Raw genomic sequence first — 23,803 nt, 5'->3', positions numbered from 1 at the left:
TTAAACTCATTTAGATGGATTCAGCAAACATCTGTTTAAGGGCTTGTGAAGGTCCAGAAATAAAGACGGCTGTTTCCTCTCCACCATTGACTCAGCCCAGGGCAGAAAGTAAAGAATTTGAAATTTACCCCTGTGGGAGGGAGAAGGTCCCTTTCCCCTAGAGGAGGTTAGAGCCGCATCCCGGAAGACTACCTGGAGGAGGTGGAATTTAAGCTGGGGCCTGAGGGAAGAGGTCAGCAGCAAACAGAGGAGCTTTGGGAGGGGTCAGGGAGGGTGCCCCCAGTAGCTGGTAGAGCTGGCCTGAAGGTAAGGAAAGGAGAGGGGCTCTTAATCTAAATTACGCTGTCGAGAGGGGGTTGGGCGGGGGGACAGCGGGGATGGGAATGTGTGGCGGGGGCCTTGTGCGTCTCGCCGCTTCTAGAAAGGCCTGTGCGTGGGAGGGTGGAGACATGGGCTGGCTGGTACCTGGATTCGCAAGGCATGACCCCGGAAATGGGAGCCTGAGGTCTTGACGGTGGAGGAGCCCAGGGAGGTGAGGGCAGAGGGCTGCGGGGAGGGCAGCCCGGGAGGGGACCCGGAGGCCTGTCAGGAGGGCACAGTGAGGAGACAGTGGACGTGGAGGCTCTGGGCACCTTTGTGGGCAGCATCGCGGTGGGACTGGGCCCGGGTCTGGGTTGCAGAGAGTCAGGGGTTCAGGCAGCAGGGGCTGGGCCGGCAGAGCAGCCTTTATGGCAGGTGGGGACGTGGGGCTGGGAGGAGGTGTTTCAGGCTGGGGGCTTCGCAGCCGAGGCTAAAGAGCCACAGGAGGGAAAGCAAAGGCCCTTCTTGGAGCAAACCAGGAGAAGGTGAGAGGGGTGCCCCGGGCAGCAGCGCCGCCCTCACCTGACCTTCCACTTGGGGCGCCCCCGCAGACACCCAGAGGATCTTGGGCAGCGGCCACGACCACCCGGACTTCCAGCGGTGAAAACGACACTTTGAATGAAATCCTTTCTCCTTGAGTATTTCCATTTGTGAGGCCAAATTATAAAAACATAAATGCAAGGAGAGTCCAGCAAGTGGGTCCTTGCAGCTTCCGTGAGCCAGTGGAGATGGGGCCCAGCCTTGACCTCTCGTCCCTGGGGTCCCTGGCCTGGCCGGGAGGTGCCGAGGTCGCGTGAGGACCGGTCATCTGCCCACACCAAACTTGCCCAGTTGGCGAGTGATAGAGGCATCTGGGATTTGATTGTCCAAGTGATGGTTTGGGACTTTAATGACAGGCAGTAGATAATGAATCCAGAAATTTGTCAGGAGTAGGGCCACCCTGAAAGGTTGGGGAGTGGGGGAGTGCAGGGGAAGGGAGGGCAGGGTGCGCTTCTAAATGAGGCCTGGGTTCAAACCCCAGCCTTAGCCTCCTGCCCCGAGAGGCAGGCCTAGCACGTAGTAGGCACTCAACAAACGTTAGCTCCCAGAACCCCAGCTGCTGCCAGGTGGAGCACGTGGGGTGGGGGAAGCACCCTGCACACACGTGTGCAAATCCTCAGGCCTGTACCGATGTCGATTTTCCAGGGTGATTTGAATGTAAAGAACTTTGAAAGCTTTTAAACGTGCAAGGAAAATTGGGGAATGGAGACCTGAAATAAGTTTCCTTCTTTTTTTTTTTTTTTTTGCTACGTGGGGTCTTGGTTGCTGTGCACGGGTTTTCTCTAGTTGCGGCGAGCAGGGGCTACTCTTCGTCGCAGTGCGTGGGCTTCTCATTGTGGTGGCTTCTCTCGTTGTGGAGCACGGGCTCTAGGCGCGCGGGATTCATTACTTGCGGCGTGTGGGCTTCAGTAGTTGTGGCTCACGGGCTCTAGAGCGCAGGCTCAGTAGTTGTGGCACACGGGCTTAGTTGCTCCACAGCATGTGGGATCTTCCCGGACCAGGGCTCGAACCCGTGTCCCCCTGCATTGGCAGGTGGATTCTTAACCACTGCACCACCAGGGAAGCCCCTGAAATAAATTTCTGAGGATCCCTTCAAGTTGGTGTGGGTGTCAGTGGCGACCCCGCAGGCTCGGCAGCCTGGGTTCTAGAACATATCCTTCTCCTGCTGCTGGGCAGGGTCCTGTCCCTGAGCCCTGTCCCACCCAGATCAGCCCAGACCTCGTGGTGACTTGCTGCCCCAGGGCTCCCCTGGGCCTGTGGCCTGTGTGGCGCCCTATTCTCTGAGCTGACAGACCAGGAAGAAAGGAAAGCCCCTCACCTGGTGGAGGACAGGTGGTTAATTTTTACAAAGAAGGGTTGATCCTGAGATGCTGATGAGAGAACCACCCAGATTTCTGCATCTGCTGGGTGTCCAGGCTCAGAAGGAGGAAGTGTGCCTGCTGCCAGCGTGGATGTGAGGGGCTCCTGGGCACTCTGGCCTCCGGTCAGGGGTCCAGGATCGGGGACTCCCCTGTCACCAGTGATGTCTGGCGGGCTTAAGCTTCCCTGGTGGGGAGCCGCCCCCCCCCCGCCCCCAGCTCCGTCCCTGTCCCCCAGGCCTGCGCAGGTCACCACTGGCCGCTTTCCAGCCCAGTGGCCAGGTGGTGGGAGCCAGGGACAGGTGTGTGCCTTTTGGTGTCCTCACCTCCAGCTGCTCAGCGCTCACCGGGGCCTGGCCTGCCCTCCCCGAGGCCGCAGAACTGTTGATGGGGACAAAAAAACACAGATGGGGGAAGGACACTGCGAACCCCCCACCTCGAGGGCGCAGAAGTCTCTCCCGCCTGTAGAGAGACGGTGCCTAGTGTGTCCTGTGTGTGTGTGAGGGTCGGCGCCGAGCGTGGAAAAACGCCCTGGGAACAGAAACGCTTGAACCTGACGGGTTTCCCTTATATTGCCTGAGTCGCGAACAGAACAGCGTGAAAGGGAGTTTCCAGGGGATGCTGGTCCTCAGGGGCATCTGCATGGTGGCTTCTCCAGAAACTGCAGGCCCTGCCTCTCCCAACATCAAGCGGGGGTGGGGGGGGGTGCTTCAGATGGGATCTTCTTTTTTGTTTGAATTGAGAGAAGATTTACACAATGTAAGATAAACCGTTTTAACAAGTGAACAAATTCAGTGGAATTTAATCCATTCGCGAAGCTGTGCAACCACTACCTCTACCTTGTCATGACAGTTTGTTTTTTTTTTACCCCAAAAAGGAAGCCCTGTATCTGTCAGCAGTCACTCGCCCCGCCCCTGGCAACCACTCACGTACTCTCTGTCCCTATGGTCTGGCCTGTTCTGGGCTTTCCTCTGGATGGACTCACACACTGAGTGAGTCTGGCTATCTGTGTCTGGCTTCTTCCACTCAACCTACTGTTTGCAAGGCTCATCCTTGCTGTCACATGATCAGTACCTGCTTCCTTTTCGTGGTTGAATAATATTCCATTGTGTGGATAGACCGCAGGTTTTTTTTTTTGTTTTTTTGTTTTATAAATGTGATGCCACAAGCATTTTTTTTTTTTTAAAGAAGATGTTGGGGGTAGGAGTTTTTATTAATTAATTAATTTATTTTTGCTGTGTTGCATCTTCGTTTCTGTGCGAGGGCTTTCTCTAGTTGTGGCAAGCGGGGGCCACTCTTCATCACGGTGCGTGGGCCTCTCACTATCGCGGCCTCTCTCGTTGCGGAGCACAGGCTCCAGACGCGCAGGCTCAGTAGTCGTGGCTCACAGGCCTAGTAGCTCCGTGGCATGTGGGATCTTCCCAGACCAGGGCTCGAACCCGTGTCCCCTGCATTAGCAGGCAGATTCTCAACCACTGCGCCACCAGGGAAGCCCCGACTGCAGGTTTTTAAAATCCCTTGTCAGTCGATGGACATTAAGGTTGTTTGCATTTGCTGGCCATTATGAATATGCTGCCACGAACATTCACGTCCAAGGTTTTGTGTGTATGTTTTCAAGTCTCACTGTTCATCCACATTGGAGTCAATATCAGGACTTCACTCCTTTTTATGGCTGAATAATAATCCACGGTATGCACAGACCACACAGCTGTTTATCAGTCATCCGTGGGAGGACACTTGGGTTGGCTGGATAATTTTTAGGACACATCTCTGAGAAGGAAGTCAGGACTGGGTGTTGTCAACATTTTAAAAAATGACAAAGCCAAGAACCTTTGGTGGCCCACTGGGTCCCATGCTTCTCTCTGGCTCTCCTCCTATCCATCTGGCTACACAGACCCTGCAGGTGACCAGCCAGTAGTACTGACCCTGAAGCCAGCACAGGGCTGTGCCCAAAGGCCAGGCCTTTTGAGGGAGCAGGCCAGCCCAATGCTGCCTGGTCCCAGACCCCGTCGCAGGCCCTGATGCCCCCCAGTGCCGATGTGGCCTCCCTGCCTGCCCGTCTGCTTCCTTGTAAAACTTTATTTGCTGTCTCTTTCTCATCCACTTCCTCCTCCCACCAAATGCAAGTCATTCTGTGGAGCTCCAACTGTGTTCCAGGCACTATGCAAGGCTCTTTCTAGCTCATTATCTTGTTTAATCCTCACTTTAAAGCTGGGGAAGGGGTCGTGTTGCTTGCACGTCAGCAGCTGGCAAAAGAGGTGCACAGTGAGCAAGGTGGCCATTTGCCCGGCCAGGTGGCCATCACTTGGGCTCAGCCCGGTGTCTGTCCTTTGACCCTCCCCCCTCCACTCTCACCTCCCTCCCACACGCCAGTGGGCGCTCTCAGAAGCCATGTTTTGTTTTGTTTTGTCTTGTCTCTGGCCGAGCTATGCTGCTTCTGGGATCTTAGTTCTCCGAACCTGTGCCCCTGCCGTGGAAGCGCGGAGCCCTAACCACTAGACCGCCAGGGAATTCCCAGAAGCCATGTTTTGAAATTTGTTTTTTGGATGATCCTGGAATGAGGTTCACACCAAGATGATCAGGAAGTCGTGTTTAGGAAGAGATGGTGAAAAAAGATCAGCCGAGGGTATGGGGGTTCCGTGGCTGGAGGCAGAGTGTGGTGAAGCCGAAGGACAGTGTCATAGATGCTCGGGGCCTTGAACGCCAAGCCAGGACGTGGCCCAAGAGCTGAGCGGGCACTGCTGGGACTGGAAGTGTTTTCCTGATGAGAACAGAAGTGGTGAGGACACGATGCTCCAGGGCAGAGGGGATGCTTCTGGTGTGGTGTTTGCTTAATTGACATTGTTGAAAATTACTCACGTGCCCGTTGATTTCGGCCACATTCTCTGCCGCCCCCCCTCCACCCTGGAAGTTTCTGCTCCTGCCCTGGAAAGCAGAGCCTGGGAGTCTACGCTGCACGCCCCCTCATTGCAGGCCTGCCAGGTAGACGGGCCGCGGAGCTGAGATCTCATGAAAGCCTGCTAAAATAAGAGGACTCAGGAACATGTTCTCTCCCGGCTTTACATCACAAATGTTGACAGGAGGAAAAGGCGGCCAGGTTTCTCTCAAATATGAAAAGTGGGAACTAGGCAGGCAAAGAAATGAAAACCCGGCCCCCCAACCCCAGACAGCAGCCTGGAGGGGGGAGGGGCCCTGCCAGCCCCTATTTCTCCATCTCGGAGATGGGGTGCCCTAGGGGGCTCTGAGTACAGACGGGGTCAAGCGTGATCCCACTGCTGCACATTTAGGGTGTGCACACGGCGTGGGGAAGCGCTGGGCCTTCCTGCAGACTGTCTTCTTGCTGGAAGCTGCAGCCTGGAGGCCACTTCCCCGCGACGCGACGACTCAGCCAGTGGGCCCGGGGGGAGGAACCGCTTGGGGAGAGTAGCCTGAAGCTCTGCCGAGGTGGCTGGGGGATGGGCAGGGGCCAAGGCAGCCCCACCGGGAGGGTGTGGACCCCAGCCCCGCGTGCTTGGCCTGGAAAGGCCTCAGGACTCCCACGGAATGCCTGGGCTCCCAGGTGGGCAGGGAGCTAGGAGGGTTCGTGCTTGACCCGTGGCAAGGCCACCCAGGCCTGCGTGGACGGCTGGTATCTTGCAGGAAGTAGCAGGGGCGTTGGGAGGGGGCGGGGGGTCGCCGGTGGCAGAGAAGCTCAGAACTACCTGCCTCAGGGCCTCCGTGGACCCCCCAGCAGCCCGTGAGGTCTCCCCCCAGAGCCGCCGCCCGCCGGAGAGTCCGAGCACCCTCCTCCATCCACCCTCCCCCTGCCTTGGCCTGGCCTGCCCTATAAAGTTTAAAGGTTTTAAATGCAAATATTTCTCTTTTATAGATGCCAGCTGTCTCCAGAGAGCGCGTTTCCTCGCTGCTCAACTTTATTGTCCAATTAGCTTCCCAAATCTGGGTACTGGAGAGCCTGGGGGGCTGGGGGGTGGAGGGGAGGGAGCGCTGGCTCCTGCAGCGCCTCTGGAGCTGGAAGCTGCCCCCCGGGGGTACTGTGTCGGGGGTGGGTCAGAGGGGGGAGGGGCGGGAGGAGGGGAGCGGGCATCATCCCTCCCAAGGTCGGGTCGGGGGGGCACCCTTCAGATTCTGGGCTCCAGGAGAAGAGGCAGGAGCTGGAGCGGGGGCAGTGAGTGGGTATTCTTCTATTAAAAAATAAAAATAAAAGCAGCCAGCCTGGCGCGCACACTGGCTTCCTTTGAGTCCCTCTGGAGTGTCCCCCCTCCCCGCCTGCTTTCTAGCCGCGCTGCGGCTTCCCCATTCACCGGGGCTCGGCGGCTCACAAAGCGCGGCAATTAGAATTGAAAATCTATGCAAAACAGCTGTTAACTGATTGTGAAGGAGTGCAGCTGTGAGGGGGGTGCAGCCGGGAGGCCGGCACTGAAAGGGCAGGAAGTGTTGACGCAGCCCTGGGTTAAGAGGCCAACTGCCGCCACCTTGTCCACCGGGCTCGTCTGGGTCCGTGTTCCCTGGGGGTGACCTTGGCTACCGGACAGCCGGCTGAGATGGCGAGTCGGTGGAGGCTTCCCAGGCCAGGCCTGGATGTGCCCCCGAGTCCCTGGAGAGCCTGGCTCCTCCCTGGGAGGGCAGTGGGGGGCAGAGGGGGGAGGGGAGAGAGCTGCCGTGGTTTTCCTTCCCTTTATCCTTCCTGCGGGTCTGCGTGAGATGTGAACGTGCAGAGGCTGGGGCTGTGTCACCGCCACGAGACGAGAGTCCCTTCCCCTCTGGGTACCTGCTGTCTCTCGGGGGGTTGTGGGGAGGGGAGTCTGGGGCTCCAGCAGTCACTGGGGAGGCCCAGACACCCCCAGCCATGCCCCCCAGCTCTTGCTAAGCGTGCTTTTTCCTGTCCCTGACCCCAGACCATAGCTCCGTGGGGGTGGCCTGGGAATCTGTATTTCACACGCTCTCCCCCTCTCCCCGCCCCCCCCCCGCATTATCCACGACTGCTGCCCTGTGCGATCAGCATCTAAGAGTGGGATGCGGTGCCTGGAGAGATGAATTCCAGAGGTGGGGATGGGAAAAACCTCCTTGGAAGAGATAAGATTTAAGCCGGGCTTTGAAGAATGGAGAGGATTTCTGGGCCAGTGATAGCTGGCTGGAGAGAGAAAGGGGACTTCAGGAGTTGCGGCTGGGCAGGGCAGGAGGGGCTGGGGCTGGAGGGGGCGGCTGGGCAGGCCCCCTGTCCCTCGGCCCTTGAGGCGCCTGGGGGTACCCTCTGCGCTGGTGGCCTTGGGGGTGAGTGGAGCGCTCATGCAGAGGGACTGAGCAGATCTCGGGGCTCTGGGTGGTGGGTCCCCCAACCCTCCTGGAAGGGAGGCTGGTTTTCGGACACCAGGACGGCCAGCTGGAGATGCTGCGACGCACCACCCCCCCCCGCCCCCGCCCATGACCCTGCCCGGCCCTGATATACCTACAGCAGGTAGCTACAGAGAAATGCTGCTGGGTATAGGACACCCAGGGTCTGGATCAGGCTTGGATCGAATGTGTGTGCCCTAGGCAAGTTAATTAACCTTCTCTGGTCTCCTCACCGGGCTTTGTGATGGAGGTCAGGAGGCCGCCTTGCAGGGCCCAAGGGGATTAAATGACAGGAGTTGAGCAGCTTTGGCACGTGTTAGGTGTTTGGTAAGTGGCAGAAATGAACCTCCCTTCACACCCACACTGACGTCCAGGTCCCTGACGCTTGTTTGCCAATCAGGTGCTCAGTGGGGTGGCTGGGGTGATGGAAGAATGACGGTGACGTACAGCCCTTATGTGCTGGAACACCTGGTTCGGGTGGACGACGCAGTTAGCCTGAGTCCTGCTGATCCCAAAGGACGCAAGGTGATAGAGCAGGACGCAGGATTCCCTTCCCTGGTATCCAGGGCCCCTCATAGGCCAGGGGCTGGATCCGTGCTGGGACTCGGTGGGGGACAGTCGCAGGTGGTGCCTCCAAAGGGAACCTCACCTGACTAGTAGGTGCCCAGGTGGTGGGAGTGGTGATGGGTAAATTGCCAACCCGCTCACCTGTCTTTCCAGTTCCTTGCTGCCTTGAAGTGCCCCTCCTGTCAGCATCTACCCCCCACCCCCCAGGGCCTGGCATTTACAGTTCTGTATCTGGAAGGCTGGTGCGTTTGTTGAGTGACTAAATGCCCACCATGTTGGTTAGAGGCCTGCGTTTCTTTCAGGCAGATCCCTTGTCAGTTGCCTCAGGGGGTATGTTTATGGGCCTCCTGGGGCTTTTCCTTAACTGAGGGCTTTTTGATTTCTGCTTCCTGCTCCAGGAAGCACGGTTCAGATTGACCCGAGTCTTGGGGCGCGGGCAGGCACCCACCAAGCATCCCGTTGCCCCTGGCAAAAAGAAAGCAGGAACCTAATGAGCAGGATCATCAGGGCAGGTGTCCCCACTCTGGAAAGCGTCCCCATACGTCCCACCTTAGGACTGACCCTGGCCTTGGGTAAAACTTGCGCTTTTACCCTGAACCTTCTTTTTCTGCCCGGTTTCCAGGCATATGGGAATGAGGGAGAGGAGGTGCAGAGAAGGAGCGTTTTGCCCAGGGAGGGCTGGGAATGGCTGCGGGGTGGGAGCTGCCACCAGGAGGGGAAGGAACGGCCCCGGAGGGAAATGGAGTGCGGCCAGCCTGAGCCCAGAGTGGAGGGAAATTGAGTCAAGCTACAAACCTCGTTAGCGGGGAGCGCGCAGGCTGCAGGAGAGCAATTCCCACCCTTAAACTCAGAGGCCGTGCTCCCGGATTACTAATTTCCTCAGGCCAGGCGCGCTGACAGTGAGTGTCATCCATCTCCGCTGTGCCAGCCCTCCTGGTGGCCGCCAGCATTTTCTGGCCAGGGCGCGCAGGCCAGCTCGCTGCTGCCCCCCGGCGGTCGCTGGGGATCCCAGCAGCTCCCCGCAGCCTCCGCGGGCTGTTCTTGGAAAGGGAGACTGCAGGTGTGAGCAGCTCCCAGCACAGCTCCCATTGCACCAGCGTGCACGTGACCTTGAGCAACTCTGGCCTCGACTTTCTCATCTGTGAAACGGGGATCAGGCTACCCCTCTCGCAACGCAGTGGAACCAGATGTCTACAGGGGAGGGATCTGCCAACTCTAAAAACTAGCCACATGATGAACCCAGTGGCCACCCCACAAAATTTCATGTTTGGCCATCGTGGTCCTTCTCAAACAGGTGGAAGAACTTGACCCCCCCCAAACCACCACCACCACGAGGGCCTCCCCAGGGATGAAGGGAAATAAGCTCGAGCACCTCGTCCTGGTGAGAGAGATTGGGAGGTGGGGCCTGGGTGTCCGGACCTGGACGGGGCTGGGAGGAGACTCCGGTCCAGGTGCGAGTAGTTTCATTTGTAAGTTACTCCCCTCCCCCCGCAGCCTGTAATCCAGGTGGGAAAGGGTTGGAACCAACCCCAGAGGTTTTTAATTTTGTTCTTCAGGCTCTAGGCCCGTGGTTGAATTCTCTAACTCCTCCCTCCCCCTCCCCCTCCCCGACACTCCCGGCGTGGATGGAGGCACCCCCTCCTGCGCGCCCCGGCCGCGGTGAATCTGCCGGCCATTGCTGAGGATAAATTACCGGAGGCCGCGCTGCGGAGACACCGTGTGGTGCGTAAGTTAAAGCGTCGTCGGGCGGAGGCCTAGGCCCGCAGGAGGGAGGCGCGGCCCGGAGCGAGGCGGGTGGTGAAGCGAAAGCGCCCCTCCCACGAGGTGCCAGGGCCGGCCGGCGCCCACAGGTAGAAGCCAGTAACGGCCCCCAGCTCGGCCTCGCAGGTCCGTTTCCTTTTTCGTTTGTGGTCGGCCAGGAGCCTTGTGCAAGGCGAGGGGCCGATCCGCGTGCGCTCGGTGGAAGGTGGAGCAGGGGAGTGGGTGGCTTAGTGGCGCCCGTCCGGGCCCTACCCCTAGCCCCCCAGCGGGCACACAGGCGGGTTCTGCTCCCCGCTGGCGCGGGCTCAGACTGCTCCAGGCCCGCCAGCGTCATCGGGAACAGATGGATGGGGGGTGGCAGGCGCCCAGCGCTCCCTCCCGTCGCAATCCGGACTGGCGCGGGGAGGGAGGGAGAGAGGGAGAGAGAGGGAGGAGGGAAGGCGGGGGAGGCTGGGCCCGCGGGGACGGCTGCGTGCGCGCCTGCCAAGCGCGGCGCGGGCATGTCCCGGGGCAGGTTTGGGGCTGGCAGAAGCGCGGGCTGGCACCGGCGGCCGAAAGTTGAAACCCGCAGCGCGGCGCAAGGGCGGCCGCTTGGGGCGGGGGGGGGGGGCCGGGGAGTGGGTACTGGTTTGCCTCCGGGCTCAAAAGTATGAAAGCTGTAGAGGATTTTCAAGAGAGGATGTATGGGGAGAGACCCCGGGCCATCCGAGCAACGTTTGGGAGCTTCGGACGCGCGGGATCGGAGCCCGGGGCGCCGGAATGCGCCAGGGCCAGGGGCGTCGGGCGAGGCCTGCGCCCATTAACCCGGCGCTTCCGGGAGACGCGGGCTGCGCTGGGGGTGGGCTCGAGGCTGGTCGTCTGCGCCCGCCGCCGGTGGGGGCGGGGCGGAGCCCGGCGTTGGGGGGAGGCTGGGGCCCGCCATTCTTCGCCGCGCCGCTTGTGGGTGCCCAGGAATTTCAGGACGCTCCCTGAGTCATTCCAGTCTGTCAAGTGCCTGGGTGAGGTGTGTGGGGGGGTGGGTGCCAGGAATGGGGAGGCGTTGCTCTGGGGCCGGAGGCCCAGTGGGTCGTGCCAGTTTCTGGAGGCGGGCGGCCTCGCCTCTGACCGCAACCCCAGCTACTTAATGACCCCCCGGGCGGAGCGGCGCCTCCGTGGGCTCTCCAGCCGCTGGGACGTGGGTTCTTTAAAGAACTACCCCCTGCCCCCCGCGCTGTGGGCTTCCCAAAAGTTCTTTCAAATGAAACGGGAAGGCGGAGTTCCTAGAATTTGGGGAGGAAGGAACATAGGCTCCAGTTCTTAACATTCAACCTTTTCGAGGTGCGGCCGAAAGAGGGGTTTGGGGAAGATAAACGCACAGAGCCGACCTTGTATCTCCCTCCCCTCCCCCAACACAGACACCGGCTCCGAGAAAGTTTTCCTCCAAAAGGCCTCTAGAACACGTGAGTTTATCCGTTCACTCCTTGTTGGGCCTGCTTTGTGCCAGACACTGTTCTAGGCGCCGGGGAAGCGGTTGTGAGACGCAGGGGCGCTGCTCGCTTGGCGGGCGTGTTGTAAGTGACTGCTCCCTACTTTTGGAAGCAAGTGCCTAGTCTTGGACACCAGTGTATCTGGGACCTCTGAGCAGTCGAGCCAGGGGCCCCCGGGAGCCTGAGGTTGGCACTTCCCCTACCTCCTAGTGTCCTCGGCTCACCTGGCCGGCCTGGCTGGGGAGGGGCGTGTGCTCGCGCGGGTGTACCCGGGCGCTCGTCGGTGCGCGCGCGCGTGTGTGTTTGCGGCTGAAACCCGACACCTCCCGCTGGCTGAGGTCAGGGAGCCGGGAGCGAGCCAGTGGCCCGGGAGTGGGCGGCGTTGCGCTTGGGTGTGTCCTCGGCGGCGGCGACAGCAGCAGGTGTTTCTTGGCCGGGGCCCCGGAAGCTCCACCTCCCCAGCGGGCCCGAGCCGCCGCCGCCGCCGAGCAGCCCCGGGTGAGATAAGCAGTTTAGACAAACACTGGGCGACGGTGGCTCCAGCATGTGTCAGGCGAGGCGGAGCTGCGGGGCCCTGGCATGAAAGGTGAGCGCGCCGCGCCTGCAGGGGGTGGGGGGCGGGGGGCGGTCTCCGCGCTCGCCCCCCTCTCCAAGTTCGCGGGTTCCGCTGGGGCGGCAGCCAACGGCTCCGGGGCAACTTCCCCCGGAGTGTGAACGGCGATAAGAGCCAGGCGGGCGGGCATGCGACCAAAGGTCCCCCCGCCCGCGGCGAGTTGTAGCCTGGGCGTCCGGGCTCCAGGCGGGGGCTCGGGCCGCCGCGGGGCTCAGGCTCGGTGGCTGCGTTCGGCGAGGGGCGCTTAGAGCGTGCGGCGAGTGGGGAGCAAGGGAGCTGGGGGGCTCTCGGTGAGCTGTCTACACTCCAGCTCCGGAGTGAAAACTTTGCGGCGGCGGGGGAGGGAGCGAGGGGGGGCGGCGGTACGCCCCCGCGGCAGGTGTTGGCGGCGGCTGGGGCGGGGGGCGCTTGCCCGGCGGGGCCGCACGTTTTGGTGTTTTGTCTTTCTCCCCTCCCCCTTCCCTCGGAGCTAGGGAGACCGCCGGGAGGGCGGGACTGCAGCCTCCGGGGTCTCCGACCCCCACGCCCTGCTTCCCAAGGGCGCGCCCCGGGCTCCGGAGCTTCTTTCCTCCCTCTCCGCTCCCCCCGCTTGTTGGAGCCGTTCCCCTGCCCCTCCCCCTGCTGAAGATGGCTGCCCCAGCCTCGGAGGTGGGAGGTGATTGTATCCGCCGCCCCCCACTTGCACTGTCCTTTTTCCCCTCCCCGGCCCTTCCTGCTCCGCCTGGATGCGCCTCCCCGCCCCCAGCCCGGCGGCCGCGCTGATGGGCGGCCAGTGGCCCGACCGAGTGGAGCCGATTCAATTATATTGCAGCACCAGAGACACCTCCTCGGCCGCCCGCCCGCCTCTCCAGCAGGCTAATTAAATTCCCTTCGTGGAGGCGGAGCGGGAGTTGGGCTCGCCCTCCCACCTCCCCCTTCCCGCTCCTCCTCCCGAGCTGGGGAGGAGGGGGGAGGGACAAGGGGACCACTTAGAAGTGTGCAGTGGAGACTGAGGCGCAGGTCCGGGGGAGAAGGGGTCGCCCGGATTGGGTGAAGTGTTGCCGCGACACCCCACGTGATGGGCCGGGGGCCCTTGCTGGAGCGCCGGCTTTAAGTTTGGAGGGCTGTGTGCACGGCGGGGAAAGCACCTGCCCGCTGGCTGGGTGGTGGATACCAGCCGAGTTGAGTCGATTTGGTGTTTTGTTTTGTAAACTGGCCTTTGTTTGGGAAGTGCGTCTAAAATACATTAAACCCTTGTTAACCCCTGCAGTGCCTTATCTGGGGCCCACACAGGCTGTGGTTTGGAAACAAAAAGCGGGACCACCGGATGAAAAAAAGGGCTGCTTTTGTGAAAAGCTGGAACAAAGGGCCCAGCGGATTCTGGGTGGGAACCTCCCCGCCTAAGCCGATTTCCAGGCAGAGGGACGGGAGGGCAGACGGTCTCGTTGGGGCACTTTGAGATGTCCCCTGGTTGGCTGGCTGGGCCCTCTCCCCTGGGATTCGCCCCCCCCCAGGGGAAGGTGGGGGGACCCCAGGTGAGCAGGCTGCCTCTGGGCCGCCCTCAGGATTACTTAAGCTCGGGGCATGTAAGTGTTGCTCAGCTCGTGTTTGTGGGTTGCCTCCACCCAGACCCTGAGGCTCAGGCCACCGCCTGACTCAGCCCGGCCACGCCACAGGTGACGGGGGCCCAGGGCGCAGGCTCTGACGGGCAGCCCGTGTGTGTCATCCCGGCTGCCGGCTTCGCAGGGGAGTCACCGCCCCGCCTGCCCCGGGGACTCGGAAGCTCTCCGCAAGCCTGGCTCTGTGATAACAGCTACAAGGATACTTCACGAGGGGCCCTATCAGCACAGTCCTGACCCCTGGGTGAAAGGGAGTGCCGGGTTGGCCTTTGTCACTTTGTCTCACTGCGACGAGGAGGGGAGGGGGCCGCAGGAGCCAGCCAGGCTTTTGACACTCGGATTTTCCTTTCTGTGAACCGTGTGGGCGGTGCGAGTCTGGAGCTGATGAGCGGCCAGGCCAGCGACCCGGGGTCAGCCCTGCCTTGGGAGGGGAGCCTGGGAGGCCTGTCCGGGTTCCAGGCACCGTCATATCTCTGGGGCCAGGCCCTGGCCTGTTGGGGACAGCTTTCCGAATCCTGGCTTGCTAGAGTTGAAAAGGGTTTAGAGAGCCCCCTGCTGGGTTTTCTACAGCTGCTGCCAGCCAGCCTTCCCCCCGCCCCCCGCCCAGTTAAGCCACAGCCTCTGGGTTTGTGGCTCCTGCCTGCAGAGTTCTCAGAGTTCCGCGGGTGATTCTAACGTGCAGACGGGCTGGGAATCAGTGCCGTAACAGTGGGCACACCGAGGCCCAGAGGAGCATGGGGCCAGCACTCGAGCCCACGGCAAGCAGCGGACCCCTTTGGAAGCTCCCATGGCCTTTGCCAAACCGTGCCCGCGGGCAGACCTTTGGCCTCCTAACTTGCCTGTCTCTCGGGGAAGGTCAGGGGCTGCAGATCTGGGAGAGCCTTGGGGTTTCAGGGCAGAAGACGCTGCCTGCCTCTGGGTTCAGCATCTCTGGCCTCTGGCTGGAAGAGACAGCAAACTGCGCACAGCGCCACTCTGTGGCAGACCTGGGTCCTGCACCTCCAAGCCGGACACCTCCCCAGCCCACTCAGTCTCTGATGGCCTTTGACCCTTTGGCAGGCGGCGTCCCCGCTCCCCTCTCCCCTCTCCCCTCTCTGAAGGAGAAAGGGCCTCTGGGCTCAGAGCCCCTTCCTGAAGGGTGGGTGCCCGCGGCTCCTACTTCCCCAGAGGTACACAGGTGAGCAAGACCTGGCCGCTACCTCTCTGCTCTTGCCCCAGGAACTCGTAGGGGCTTGTGGAGTCAGCCAGCAAGGCAGGTTTTTCCTGGCCCCATCCGAAGGCTTGGAATTCCCAGCCTGGGTTACTCGAAGTCCACGCCAGGCTGGGGTTGGGTGGCAGCGCGTTAATTACCTCTGTTGGGGCGACACAGCAGCCTCCAAAGCACAGGGCTGCGTGAGGCCGCCCGGCCCCCGTCCTGTCCCGTCCCATCCCCTCCCCCGCTTCTGCCGGCAGAGCTGTTTTTCTAAGCTACAGGGATCCATGTTTCGGGTGACATTTCAGCTTGGCCACTCGCTTTCCTCTCTCACCGAGTGTGGTTTCCCCACGCTGGCCTCGCTCCCCGGCCGAGGCCACAGGCGGGAGGTGACACTTGGGAGTGTTCCTGTCAACGAGAATTTATTGAGCGCCTGCTAAGAACCTGGCCCGTGCCCGCTGCTGGGAGGTATGCGCATAGCTAACACCGGTGCCTCCAGAGCGGCCCTGTGCACGCCTGCCAGAACGCGCGGGGGGCTGCGGGGGGGCTTTTAATCTCGCCTCCGCAGCGTCTTCTCCTCACCAGCCTAGGCTCTTCGCTTGCGTCTCTGCTCCAGCAGGATGGAACCATGGGCGTTCGTGCTCCCTGCCCAGTCCCTGTCTTTGCCGGGGCTGCTCTTCCGCCTGGAATTCTCCAGTCAGCCGCAAATCCCAGGGGTCCCTGAGACCACCTTCCCCTGCCCCTCCCTTCCCCATGCCGTGAGCTGGTGCTGGTTCAGAGCGGAAGCTGCCGCAGAGCTGGGGAAGTGCGAGCAGCCTCTGGAGAGGGTGGGACGGAGGCCAGGCCTGGAGAGAAGCCCATCTGGGCTGCTGATGGGGGAGGGGGACCAGAGTTAACAGGCATCCGTGGAAGAGAGAGGATCCGGCTGAACTTGAGGCTTTGTGGGGTCCTGGTTGGACCTGGGGGGTCTCTGGGAGGTGACTTTTAACTGAGGAAGGAGGTGTGTGGGGGAGCAGGAAGCCCCCAGACCAAGTGCTCATTCTTGGCTGTACTTTAGGCTCACCTGGGGAACTTCACACTCCCAGGCCGGACCTGTGACCAGTTAAGACCCAAATCTCTAGGGGTGGGGCCTGGACATGTGTATTTTATAAACCCCCAGCTGAGCTAGAAGGGCCTTCTGCCAGGGGGCAGATGGGCAAGGAATTCCTCTCCTTGGGGGAAGGTGGGCTCATGCTTCTTAAGAACTGGGGTCCCACGTGGGAAGCCAGAGTCTGCCCTTTTTGCCCCAGAAATACATGGGACTGGGTAGCCCTCTCCCGGCCGGGAAGGCGGTGAGAAACAGTGCCCACGACGCCACCACTGGGTCACTGGATGGCTCTGGGCTTTGTGTTAACCTGGGGCCCACTCCTGAAGGTAGGTGCTCCTTACCTGCCCCACGTGAGCTGCAAGCCCTTCTAAAGGGGCCTTCAAGTGCAGAGTTGTATTTGGATGGGTGGCTTCTGTGCCTGTCTGAAGCTCTGGCCAAGCCTTCCAGTTCTGGAACCGGTTCCTCCAGCTAGGACTCGACGTGTGTGAGGAGTTGCACGTTTCCGTGGCTTTGGGGTGGCCAGACCCGGGTGGGGGGCATCCCACGGGCAAATGAGGACATTGGCCCTCCCACCGCCATCAGTAGCCCCAGCTGTTTCCCATCTGTAGGATGGAGCTGCAGAGGCTTTTTCAGAGGTAAGGGTTGAGATGACGTAACGTATGCCACAGCCTGCCCTCAATGGGTCATTGCAGGGGAGGGGCTGAAAGCCTCGGGGGCCTGGGGTTAGCCCCCAAGTGTCTGTCGATATGGTGGTCCGTTCCTGACCGAGGCGTTAACGTCTGCCTCTGGCTCAACCAGTGTGACCTCGCATGCTTTCCTTGCGGGCGTTTGTTTCCTCGTCCGTAAAGTGGGAAAGGCAGGGCACCCTTGTCCTTGGGCCGTCGGGGGTTGAATGCTTTCTCATAAAGCCCGAGAGCTCTTGGGTAAGGGTATGTCAGAAGCGCACACATCATTCCCAACTCAGTGGCTCTAGGATCCCTGGGATTCTAACTTGTGAAACCCAGAGGCTCTGTTCCCCTAGACCCTGGCCTTGACAATGTTTGGTGTGGGGGGGGCGGTGACCACTTCTCCGACCGAGACCCAGAGAGTCAAGGTGCCAAATCAGCCCCTGCGGACCCTCTCCTGTTGGGGCTGCAGCAGCCAGACGTGTTCTTCTGGGGCCTCACCCACCCCCAGGGTCTTGATCACGTGCTCGCACACTCACCCCTTGCTCAGCAACTTGTTGCCCCCCGCCCACCTTGGTGGCAGTGGGTGGGATTGCACCCCGGGTGGGGAGGAGGGAGGTGAAATGGCGGCCCCTCCGCAGCTCGGCCCTTCCTGCGCTCTGATGGCGCATCTGTGACCACAGGCAGCAATAAAAGGAATCGATCGGCAGACTTTTGGTCAGGTTACGCCGTGTTGAAGGAAATCTACGTGTCAAGCTGAGGAGGACCAGGCCTGCCAGCAGGGGCGGGCAGAGGCCTCCTTTGTGCTAACCTGGGTCTCCTCTCCCCCTGAGCTGAGCCAGAGCCTGTTTGGGGGGGGCGGGAGGGCTGGCTGCCTTCGTGTGACATGTGAGGTGGGGTTGTGTTCTCACTCTGCTGTTTCCCCTGAGGGTCTGGCTTGTGGGGTAGGGATTACCCCCCTTTGACTGTTAGTTGGGAGAAACGGGGAGCCCCATGGGAGCTCGTCTGTCTACCCTCCTCTGCCTCCGCGGGGGCTCCTGCCTACGTGCCATCAGACCGCTGGTAATAGGTGTGAAATGGAAAACCAGGGGACATGAGCGGATTCGTCCTACTGAATTCAGGGTGTCCGTTTATCTTTGAGTGCATTTTTGTAACTTTTTTACATAGGGTATGTGGTCTTTCTCTGTTGACTTAAACACGTGAGGATGTGCTAGACTAGATACCAAAGTTGAATACAGGTAAAGCTAACATTCTTCATCACATGACCGTGTTGGAGGGACTTCTGCGTCCCACAGGTGGCAGGGCTGTGTGGTCGGCCCCTGCCGCCTCGTGAGTGGGGGGAGGGTAGTTGCCCCCATTTACAGGATGAGAACACTGAGGCTCGGGGTCAGCCCCCGTGGCTCTGCCCTCTGGGCTCTCAGGGCCCTGGTTTGATGGACTCTTGAAAAGGATTTCTGGTCGCCTCTGCTTGGGCTCCCAAGGGGAGTGGAAGTGTGGTCTGAGATGGTAGGTTTATTTATTGATTGATTGATTTTTCTGCGGTACGCGGGCCTCTCACTGCTGTGGCCCCTCCCGTTGCGGAGCACAGGCTCCGGACACGCAGGCTCAGCCGCTCCGCGGCATGTGGGATCTTCCCGGACCGGGGCACGAACCCGTGTCCCCTGCATTGGCAGGCGGACTCTCAACCACTGCGCCACCAGGGAAGCCCAGATTGTAGGTTTTAAATCAGATTGATGGGGCTTCCCTGGTGGCGCAGTGGATAAGAATCCGCCTGCCAGTGCAGGGGACACGGGTTCGAGCCCCGGTCCGGGAATATCCCACATGCTGCAGAACAACTAAGCCCATGCGCCACAACTAATGAGCCTGCACTCTAGAGCCCTCGAGCCACAACTACTGAGCCCGTGAGCCACAACTACTGAAGCCCACGCACCTAGAGCCTGTGCTCTGCAACAAGAGAAGCCATCGCAACGAGAAGCCCATGCGCCGCAGTGAAGAGTAGCCCCTGCTCGCCGCAACTAGAGAAAGCCCGCGTGCAGCAAGGAAGACCCAACGCAGCCCCCGCCCCAAAAAAAGAAGAAATAAAAAGGAATTAAAAAAATGTTTTGAAAAATAGATAAATCAGATTGGCGGCCAGGCTTTTCTCCTTTCTGAACACATCAACTTAGCTTTTTCAAGGTGCAGCTTTCACCTAAATTCGTGTTTTATAAGGCTGAGAAGGACTTCCTTAGTAGGGGTGTCAGCCCTGGGAGCCTGTCACCTAGGCCCAGGGAGTGCATTTTAACCAAACAGCTGGTTTCCAAGTTGAAACCGGCAGGACTGCGTCACCTTCCTCCTCGTGAGAAACTGTGTGTGGTGCGGTGTCCGTGCTGGGCTTCCCCCGCCAGGGCGCTCAGCGGGCCTCAGGGTTTCACGCTGCCGTTTGCAGCCGTGTCCGTGCCCCGTGCAGCGAGCCCCGCATGGGTGTGTTCACACCTCAGGACTGATCTGTTGGCTACATCTCCAGAGGGGAGAGGACTGGGCGTGGAGGCTGGACACGTCTTTCAAGACGTTGCCAGATTCCTCCAGGAGTTGCCGGGACCCGCTTTTCTGCCTGCCTGTACAGCCCAGACCTTTATTTACTCAGTTCTGGGGTCCCCTCTGTGCCCCTCAGCCCTTGGCCTCCAAGGACATCCATTCTGCCCACAAGGGGAGGAAAAAGCCCTTTGGTCAGCCTCGGCTTTTGTTGCCCCCGGCTTTTGTTGTGCCCACGGCAGGGCTCGGGCATAGATCCGACTGCTCCTTGCCATGTGACCCAAGAGTCCTGGCGGGTGAAGCCTGGTACCTGTGAGAGCCAGTTCTGGCCTCAGCATCCTGCCTGGGGTGCAGGAACTTTACAAGTTCCCAGGTGGAGCTGTGGAGGGGGTTTTGTTTGTTTCTTTGGAGCAAGTGAAGGATTATTTAGGCTCAGGCAGTTGGCTGCTCGGCAGCTGTGGACGATGGCCGTGGCCAGAGGCAGGTGGCTGGCTTGACCTGGCGAGTGGCAGGGGTGGGACTAGGGAGCTCATGGCTGGTGGCTTGTGACTGCTTTTGCGAAATTTTACCTGGTGGTCCTGTCCTGAAGCCCACTTTGGCTGCAGGGTAGTTGGTTTTTTTCCAGTGGGGCATTTTCTGATGTCTGGGCATGGTACCTAGGGCTTTGAAGATGGCAGATGAGCCCAGGTGAGGAAACACCATTAGAACTTGGACCATGGAAACACCATAGGAACTTAGTATTTTACTTTTGACACCCTGGACTCCCTTGGCCTGGGTAGAATATATTGGGGGAGGGTGTTAGTATTGGCATTTGATAATGTAAAGAATTCTTCGCTATAGGCGTCTATAATGTGGGTTCATGGGTGCCAGCCACCTCTACACACACATCCCTGTGGGGTTTACAGATGGGCTTCTGTGAACATGGTCAAACTACGTGCAGAATTCAGTGGATATGTTTTTCTGGGCAGGGGGTCGGGTGTGTCACTTGGAACCATGGTGAGAATGGCACTTTTGCAAAAGCAGAAAGAACCCACAAAAACATCTTATAACTCGAGGCAAGTCCTGGCTTTGATTCATGTGGGCTCCACCTGCGGTTGACAGGTGCCGGGATCACCCCTGTGCGGAGGGTGGAGGGGTTGACTTCTTGCTGCTGAATCTGCTCGAAGGTGTTGCTAACATCGGAGCATCCCGGTCGTGCGCACATTTATTCATCTCCTGTGGACCCTTTTCATCACCCCAACCCACATAGTTCCTAAACTGGAGAGACCTCTGGCGTTGAGGGGCCAGCCAGCCTGCGACAGTAGGGAGTGGCGGGGACTCTGGCGAGTCGGCAACCTCGGGACAGACGAGGGGACGGTCGCCACGCTCGGGATTATGGTTGGTGGCTCCTACTTTTTCAAGGGAAACGGGAAATCTTCATTTTGACTTGAAACCAGTTTTAAGATATCATCCATTGATAGATGTTTATTTTTTTAATTTTTAATTTTTAATATTTTATTTATTTACTTATTTTGGCTGCACCGGGTCTTAGTTGCAGTACATGGGATCTTTGTTGTGGCATGCAGACTTCTTAGTTGCGGCCAGCATGTGGCATCTAGTTCCCCCACCAGGGATCGAACCCAGGCCCCCTGCATTGGGAGTGCGGAGTGTTACCCACTGGACCACCAGGGAAATAAGTCCCCATTGATTCACATTTAAACATGTCTTGACTTCAGGCCACATAAACAGGTTGATGGATGAAAGGCAGCCCGCTTAGCCTCTGCCACCTGCTGTCTAGTCCCCCCACCCCAACCCCGGGGTACAGATGGGGAAACTGAGGCTCAGACCACATGAGGACCCGACAGGACCCCACCAGCAGGTGCGGGGGAGCCAGGCCCGGATCCCCACCTTCTGGCTGGTTTCCAACCGAGGATGCAATTCCTTGACTTAACTCCTGGTGGTCCTGCCATGTGAGACTCTGAAGTTGCCCGTCTGCCTGAGCAGGGGGCCAGGCGTCCCCTTCTCCACATTGAATCTGGTAGGCTGTGCACTGTGAAGGTGGGACGGACATACCTGTTCTGCAGGCTGAGGCCCTACTAAGTGCCCTTTGGGCCTGGGGGTGCAGGTGGAGATGCCCTCCCTGCACAGACAGCTTTGTCAACACCCACTCAGTATTGAAGGGACAGGACTTCCCTGGTGGTGCAGTGGTTAAGAATCCGCCTGCTAATGCAGGGGACACGGGTTTGAGCCCTGGTCCAGGAAGATCCCATATGTCCTGGAGCAACTAAGCCCCTGAGCCACAACTGCTGAGCCTGCGCGCCTAGAGCCCGCGCACCGCAGCCAAGAGTAGCCCCCGCTCGCCGCAACTGGAGAAAGCCCATGTGCAGCAACAAAGACCCAACGCAGACCCCCGAAATTAAAAATAATAATTTGTTTGAAGGGACAAATGCTCTTCTGTTCTCTGATCCTCTCCCCTCACCTGAGGGGTAGGGCAGGAGCTGTCTAAACACCTGGATTCCTGGGCCCTGGGGCTGGGCAGGCCCCGTTCAGCAGTGGCCTCTGTTTCCTCTTCTCAGTGCTCCTCAAAGTTTGGTCTCCCAGTCGGGTTTCTTCCCTTTGGGAGAAGGATCTGGCCTTGACCCCTGCCCTCCTGGCCTGTTTTCCCACCTGCCGGCCCTGGCCTGCCGCTCCATGGAAACTTGGAGGCGTTTGGCCGCCGCCTCCTGGCTAGGTTGGGTTCCTGTCCTTTGGGACCTCTGACCCCCACCTGCGTCCTGCACCCCGTGCCTCCGGGCTCCACTCAAAGGGCTCCTTTGTAAGGAGGCGGCCTGGTTAGCTCAGGGGCCTCGGGCACACAAAGGAGTCGCTCCTGGGGTTGTTCCCTGGGTGCCCTCCTGCCCAGAGCTGCCGGAATGTGGGATTCAGGGGGTGCGGTGGGCCCCAAGGTGAGAGCTCTTCTTACTCCCTGGCTGTGTGCCACCTCTGATCCTCCCTGGTACCATCTGTAAAATGATGCAGCACGTAGGTGGGCGCTCACAGCGGCCTGCAGGATGGGACGTGACCCCTAGGAGGTGGGGGATCCTTTGCAGTGTCTTCTCGTTTAAAGGGAAACTGCTGGCACAGCCACAAGGAAAACTGGATTCCCACCCCAGCGTCTCAGCACGCAACCCCAGGAAAGGGTATGACTCTTCCAGTCTCAGTTTACCCATCTGTAGAGTGGGGGTAGGGACGGGCCGTGTAGGAGGCTCCTTGGGTGACCTGTTTGCCTGGGGTCTGTTCCTGGAGATACTGCGAAGGGTGACTGGGACGCTCTGGGCAAAGCCAGGCCTTGTTGTCACTGCTGATGCCATTGTTAAGGACCACCTCCGGGGTCCTGGGCGCCACCCTTGACCCGGTCTCTCAGCCTTTTCTGTGTTAATTATGTGCCGCCTCGGGGCTGCCAGCCTTCTGCCTGCCCCCCACCCCGGGCCGCCCGCCCGCCGCCCCGTGGCCGCCCTTATATAATCGCGGTCAAATGTTGCTGTTCTCTGCTGCCTGACTTCCGTCCTTTGCATCCACCGGAACCTCCGGGACTCCCAAGCGTCTGAGGCCTTGAACCTCAACCCCTAGGCTGTCCTTGGAGGCCTCTGTCAGCGGGCTGCTCCGGGCGCCAGCCCCGTGCCCATCACTGTCCACGGGCGGCAGAGAACCACTCGCTCTCCTCTCCACCCAGGAGCCGCTGCCCCGTGAACCAGCTTGGGGGGCCCCAGCCCCACCTACACCTCCCGGTGTTACCTGGCACCCATGCCCTGAGGGACTCCCATGTGTGGGCGTCTGTCCTGAACGCTCTTTACCCCAGGACTTGGATTCAGCCTCCGGAGAGCCCCCACCCACCCAAAGGGTGTCGCTAACATGGTAGTGCGCAGGCAAGGGGGGGCCCCCAAATGTTACCCGGCCCCCGCCCTGCACCAACCTCCCCCTATTGGCTGCAGCTGCGGGGCGTTGCTGAACCCATCTGCCATGGCTGCCTGGGGACCCCAGAAGTTAGCTTTGCAAACAGCTCACGCCGTGGTGCTGGCTCTGGGAGGGGTGGGCTCCTGTTCCCATGGACTGGGGTCCTGGCAGACGCTTTCTGCAGCTTGTAAGCTCCTGCCTTCCCCGTTCTGTAGTGACTTCATAAACTGCTGACCGACAGGGCTGCACGGGGCAGGGGATGGCTGCCTTGTCATAAAATGAGCTGCCTTGTTACTCATTTTACTCCCCGGCCAGGGTCGTCTCTGGACACACAGGCTGGCCTCCCCCGGACCCCCCCTCAGTCCTTCCCTCTGGTTCCGGGTCAGGATCCAGGCCATCTGCTGCGGCCGTCCCCAAAGCCAAAGCGAAATGGCTCTGTGTCGAGCTGCCGGTTCCTGGGGCCTTAGCCTTGGGGAGTACGTCCAGTTCTGGGACTCCAGGCAAGAGAAGGCCTCAGTCCCCTTAGAAACCTACAACCTGAGAGGGTGGCCGTCATTGAAAAAGAACTTTAAGCCCTAAAGCAGGCCACCCGTGTGCATCCGGGAGCCAGAGGCCTTCCTGACTCTCCCAGGCGCCGCACCTACCCCCACCCCCAAGAAAAATTGCTTCGTGCGAGTGAGCTCAGGACACGCCGAAGGCAAATATAATAATGAATTTATTATGAAGCCGCTCGGGCTCCTGGGATCACGTGGTTCCCCCCGCCGCCGCCGCCTGCCCGGGTCTCTGCTCAGGTGACCCCAGCCTTGTTAGGGCTGCAGAAGCATCGCCCCTTTTCGGGGGGA

General features: G+C 60.1%; 1 protein-coding gene across 10 annotated transcripts in view; it reads left to right on the top strand.

The window, feature by feature from the left end:
• The window catches only part of GSE1 (Gse1 coiled-coil protein), a 425,485-nt gene that overhangs the window by 357,269 nt on the left and 44,413 nt on the right, over positions 1-23,803 (top strand). The window contains exon 1 of one of the 10 annotated variants that reach the window (XM_082607681.1): positions 11,185-11,356. The exons of 7 other annotated variants lie outside the window; for them this stretch is intronic. Coding sequence is in view for 2 of the 3 variants with exons in the window: in XM_082607680.1 (XP_082463806.1) it covers positions 11,963-11,969 (7 nt within the window). In the remaining variant the exon portion in view is untranslated. Of the gene's footprint in view, positions 1-11,184; positions 11,357-11,658; positions 11,970-23,803 lie in introns of those variants that run through there. 2 more of the 10 variants (XM_082607680.1, XM_082607684.1) reach the window with 2 other exon arrangements.

The sequence above is a fragment of the Mesoplodon mirus genome (genome assembly GCF_964341445.2).
Source record: "Mesoplodon mirus genome assembly, chromosome: 19".
In the NCBI taxonomy this organism is placed as follows: Eukaryota; Metazoa; Chordata; class Mammalia; order Artiodactyla; family Ziphiidae; genus Mesoplodon; species Mesoplodon mirus.
The sequence above is the reverse complement of the archived record's forward strand: the minus strand, read 5'-3'. Positions and strand labels throughout refer to the sequence as shown.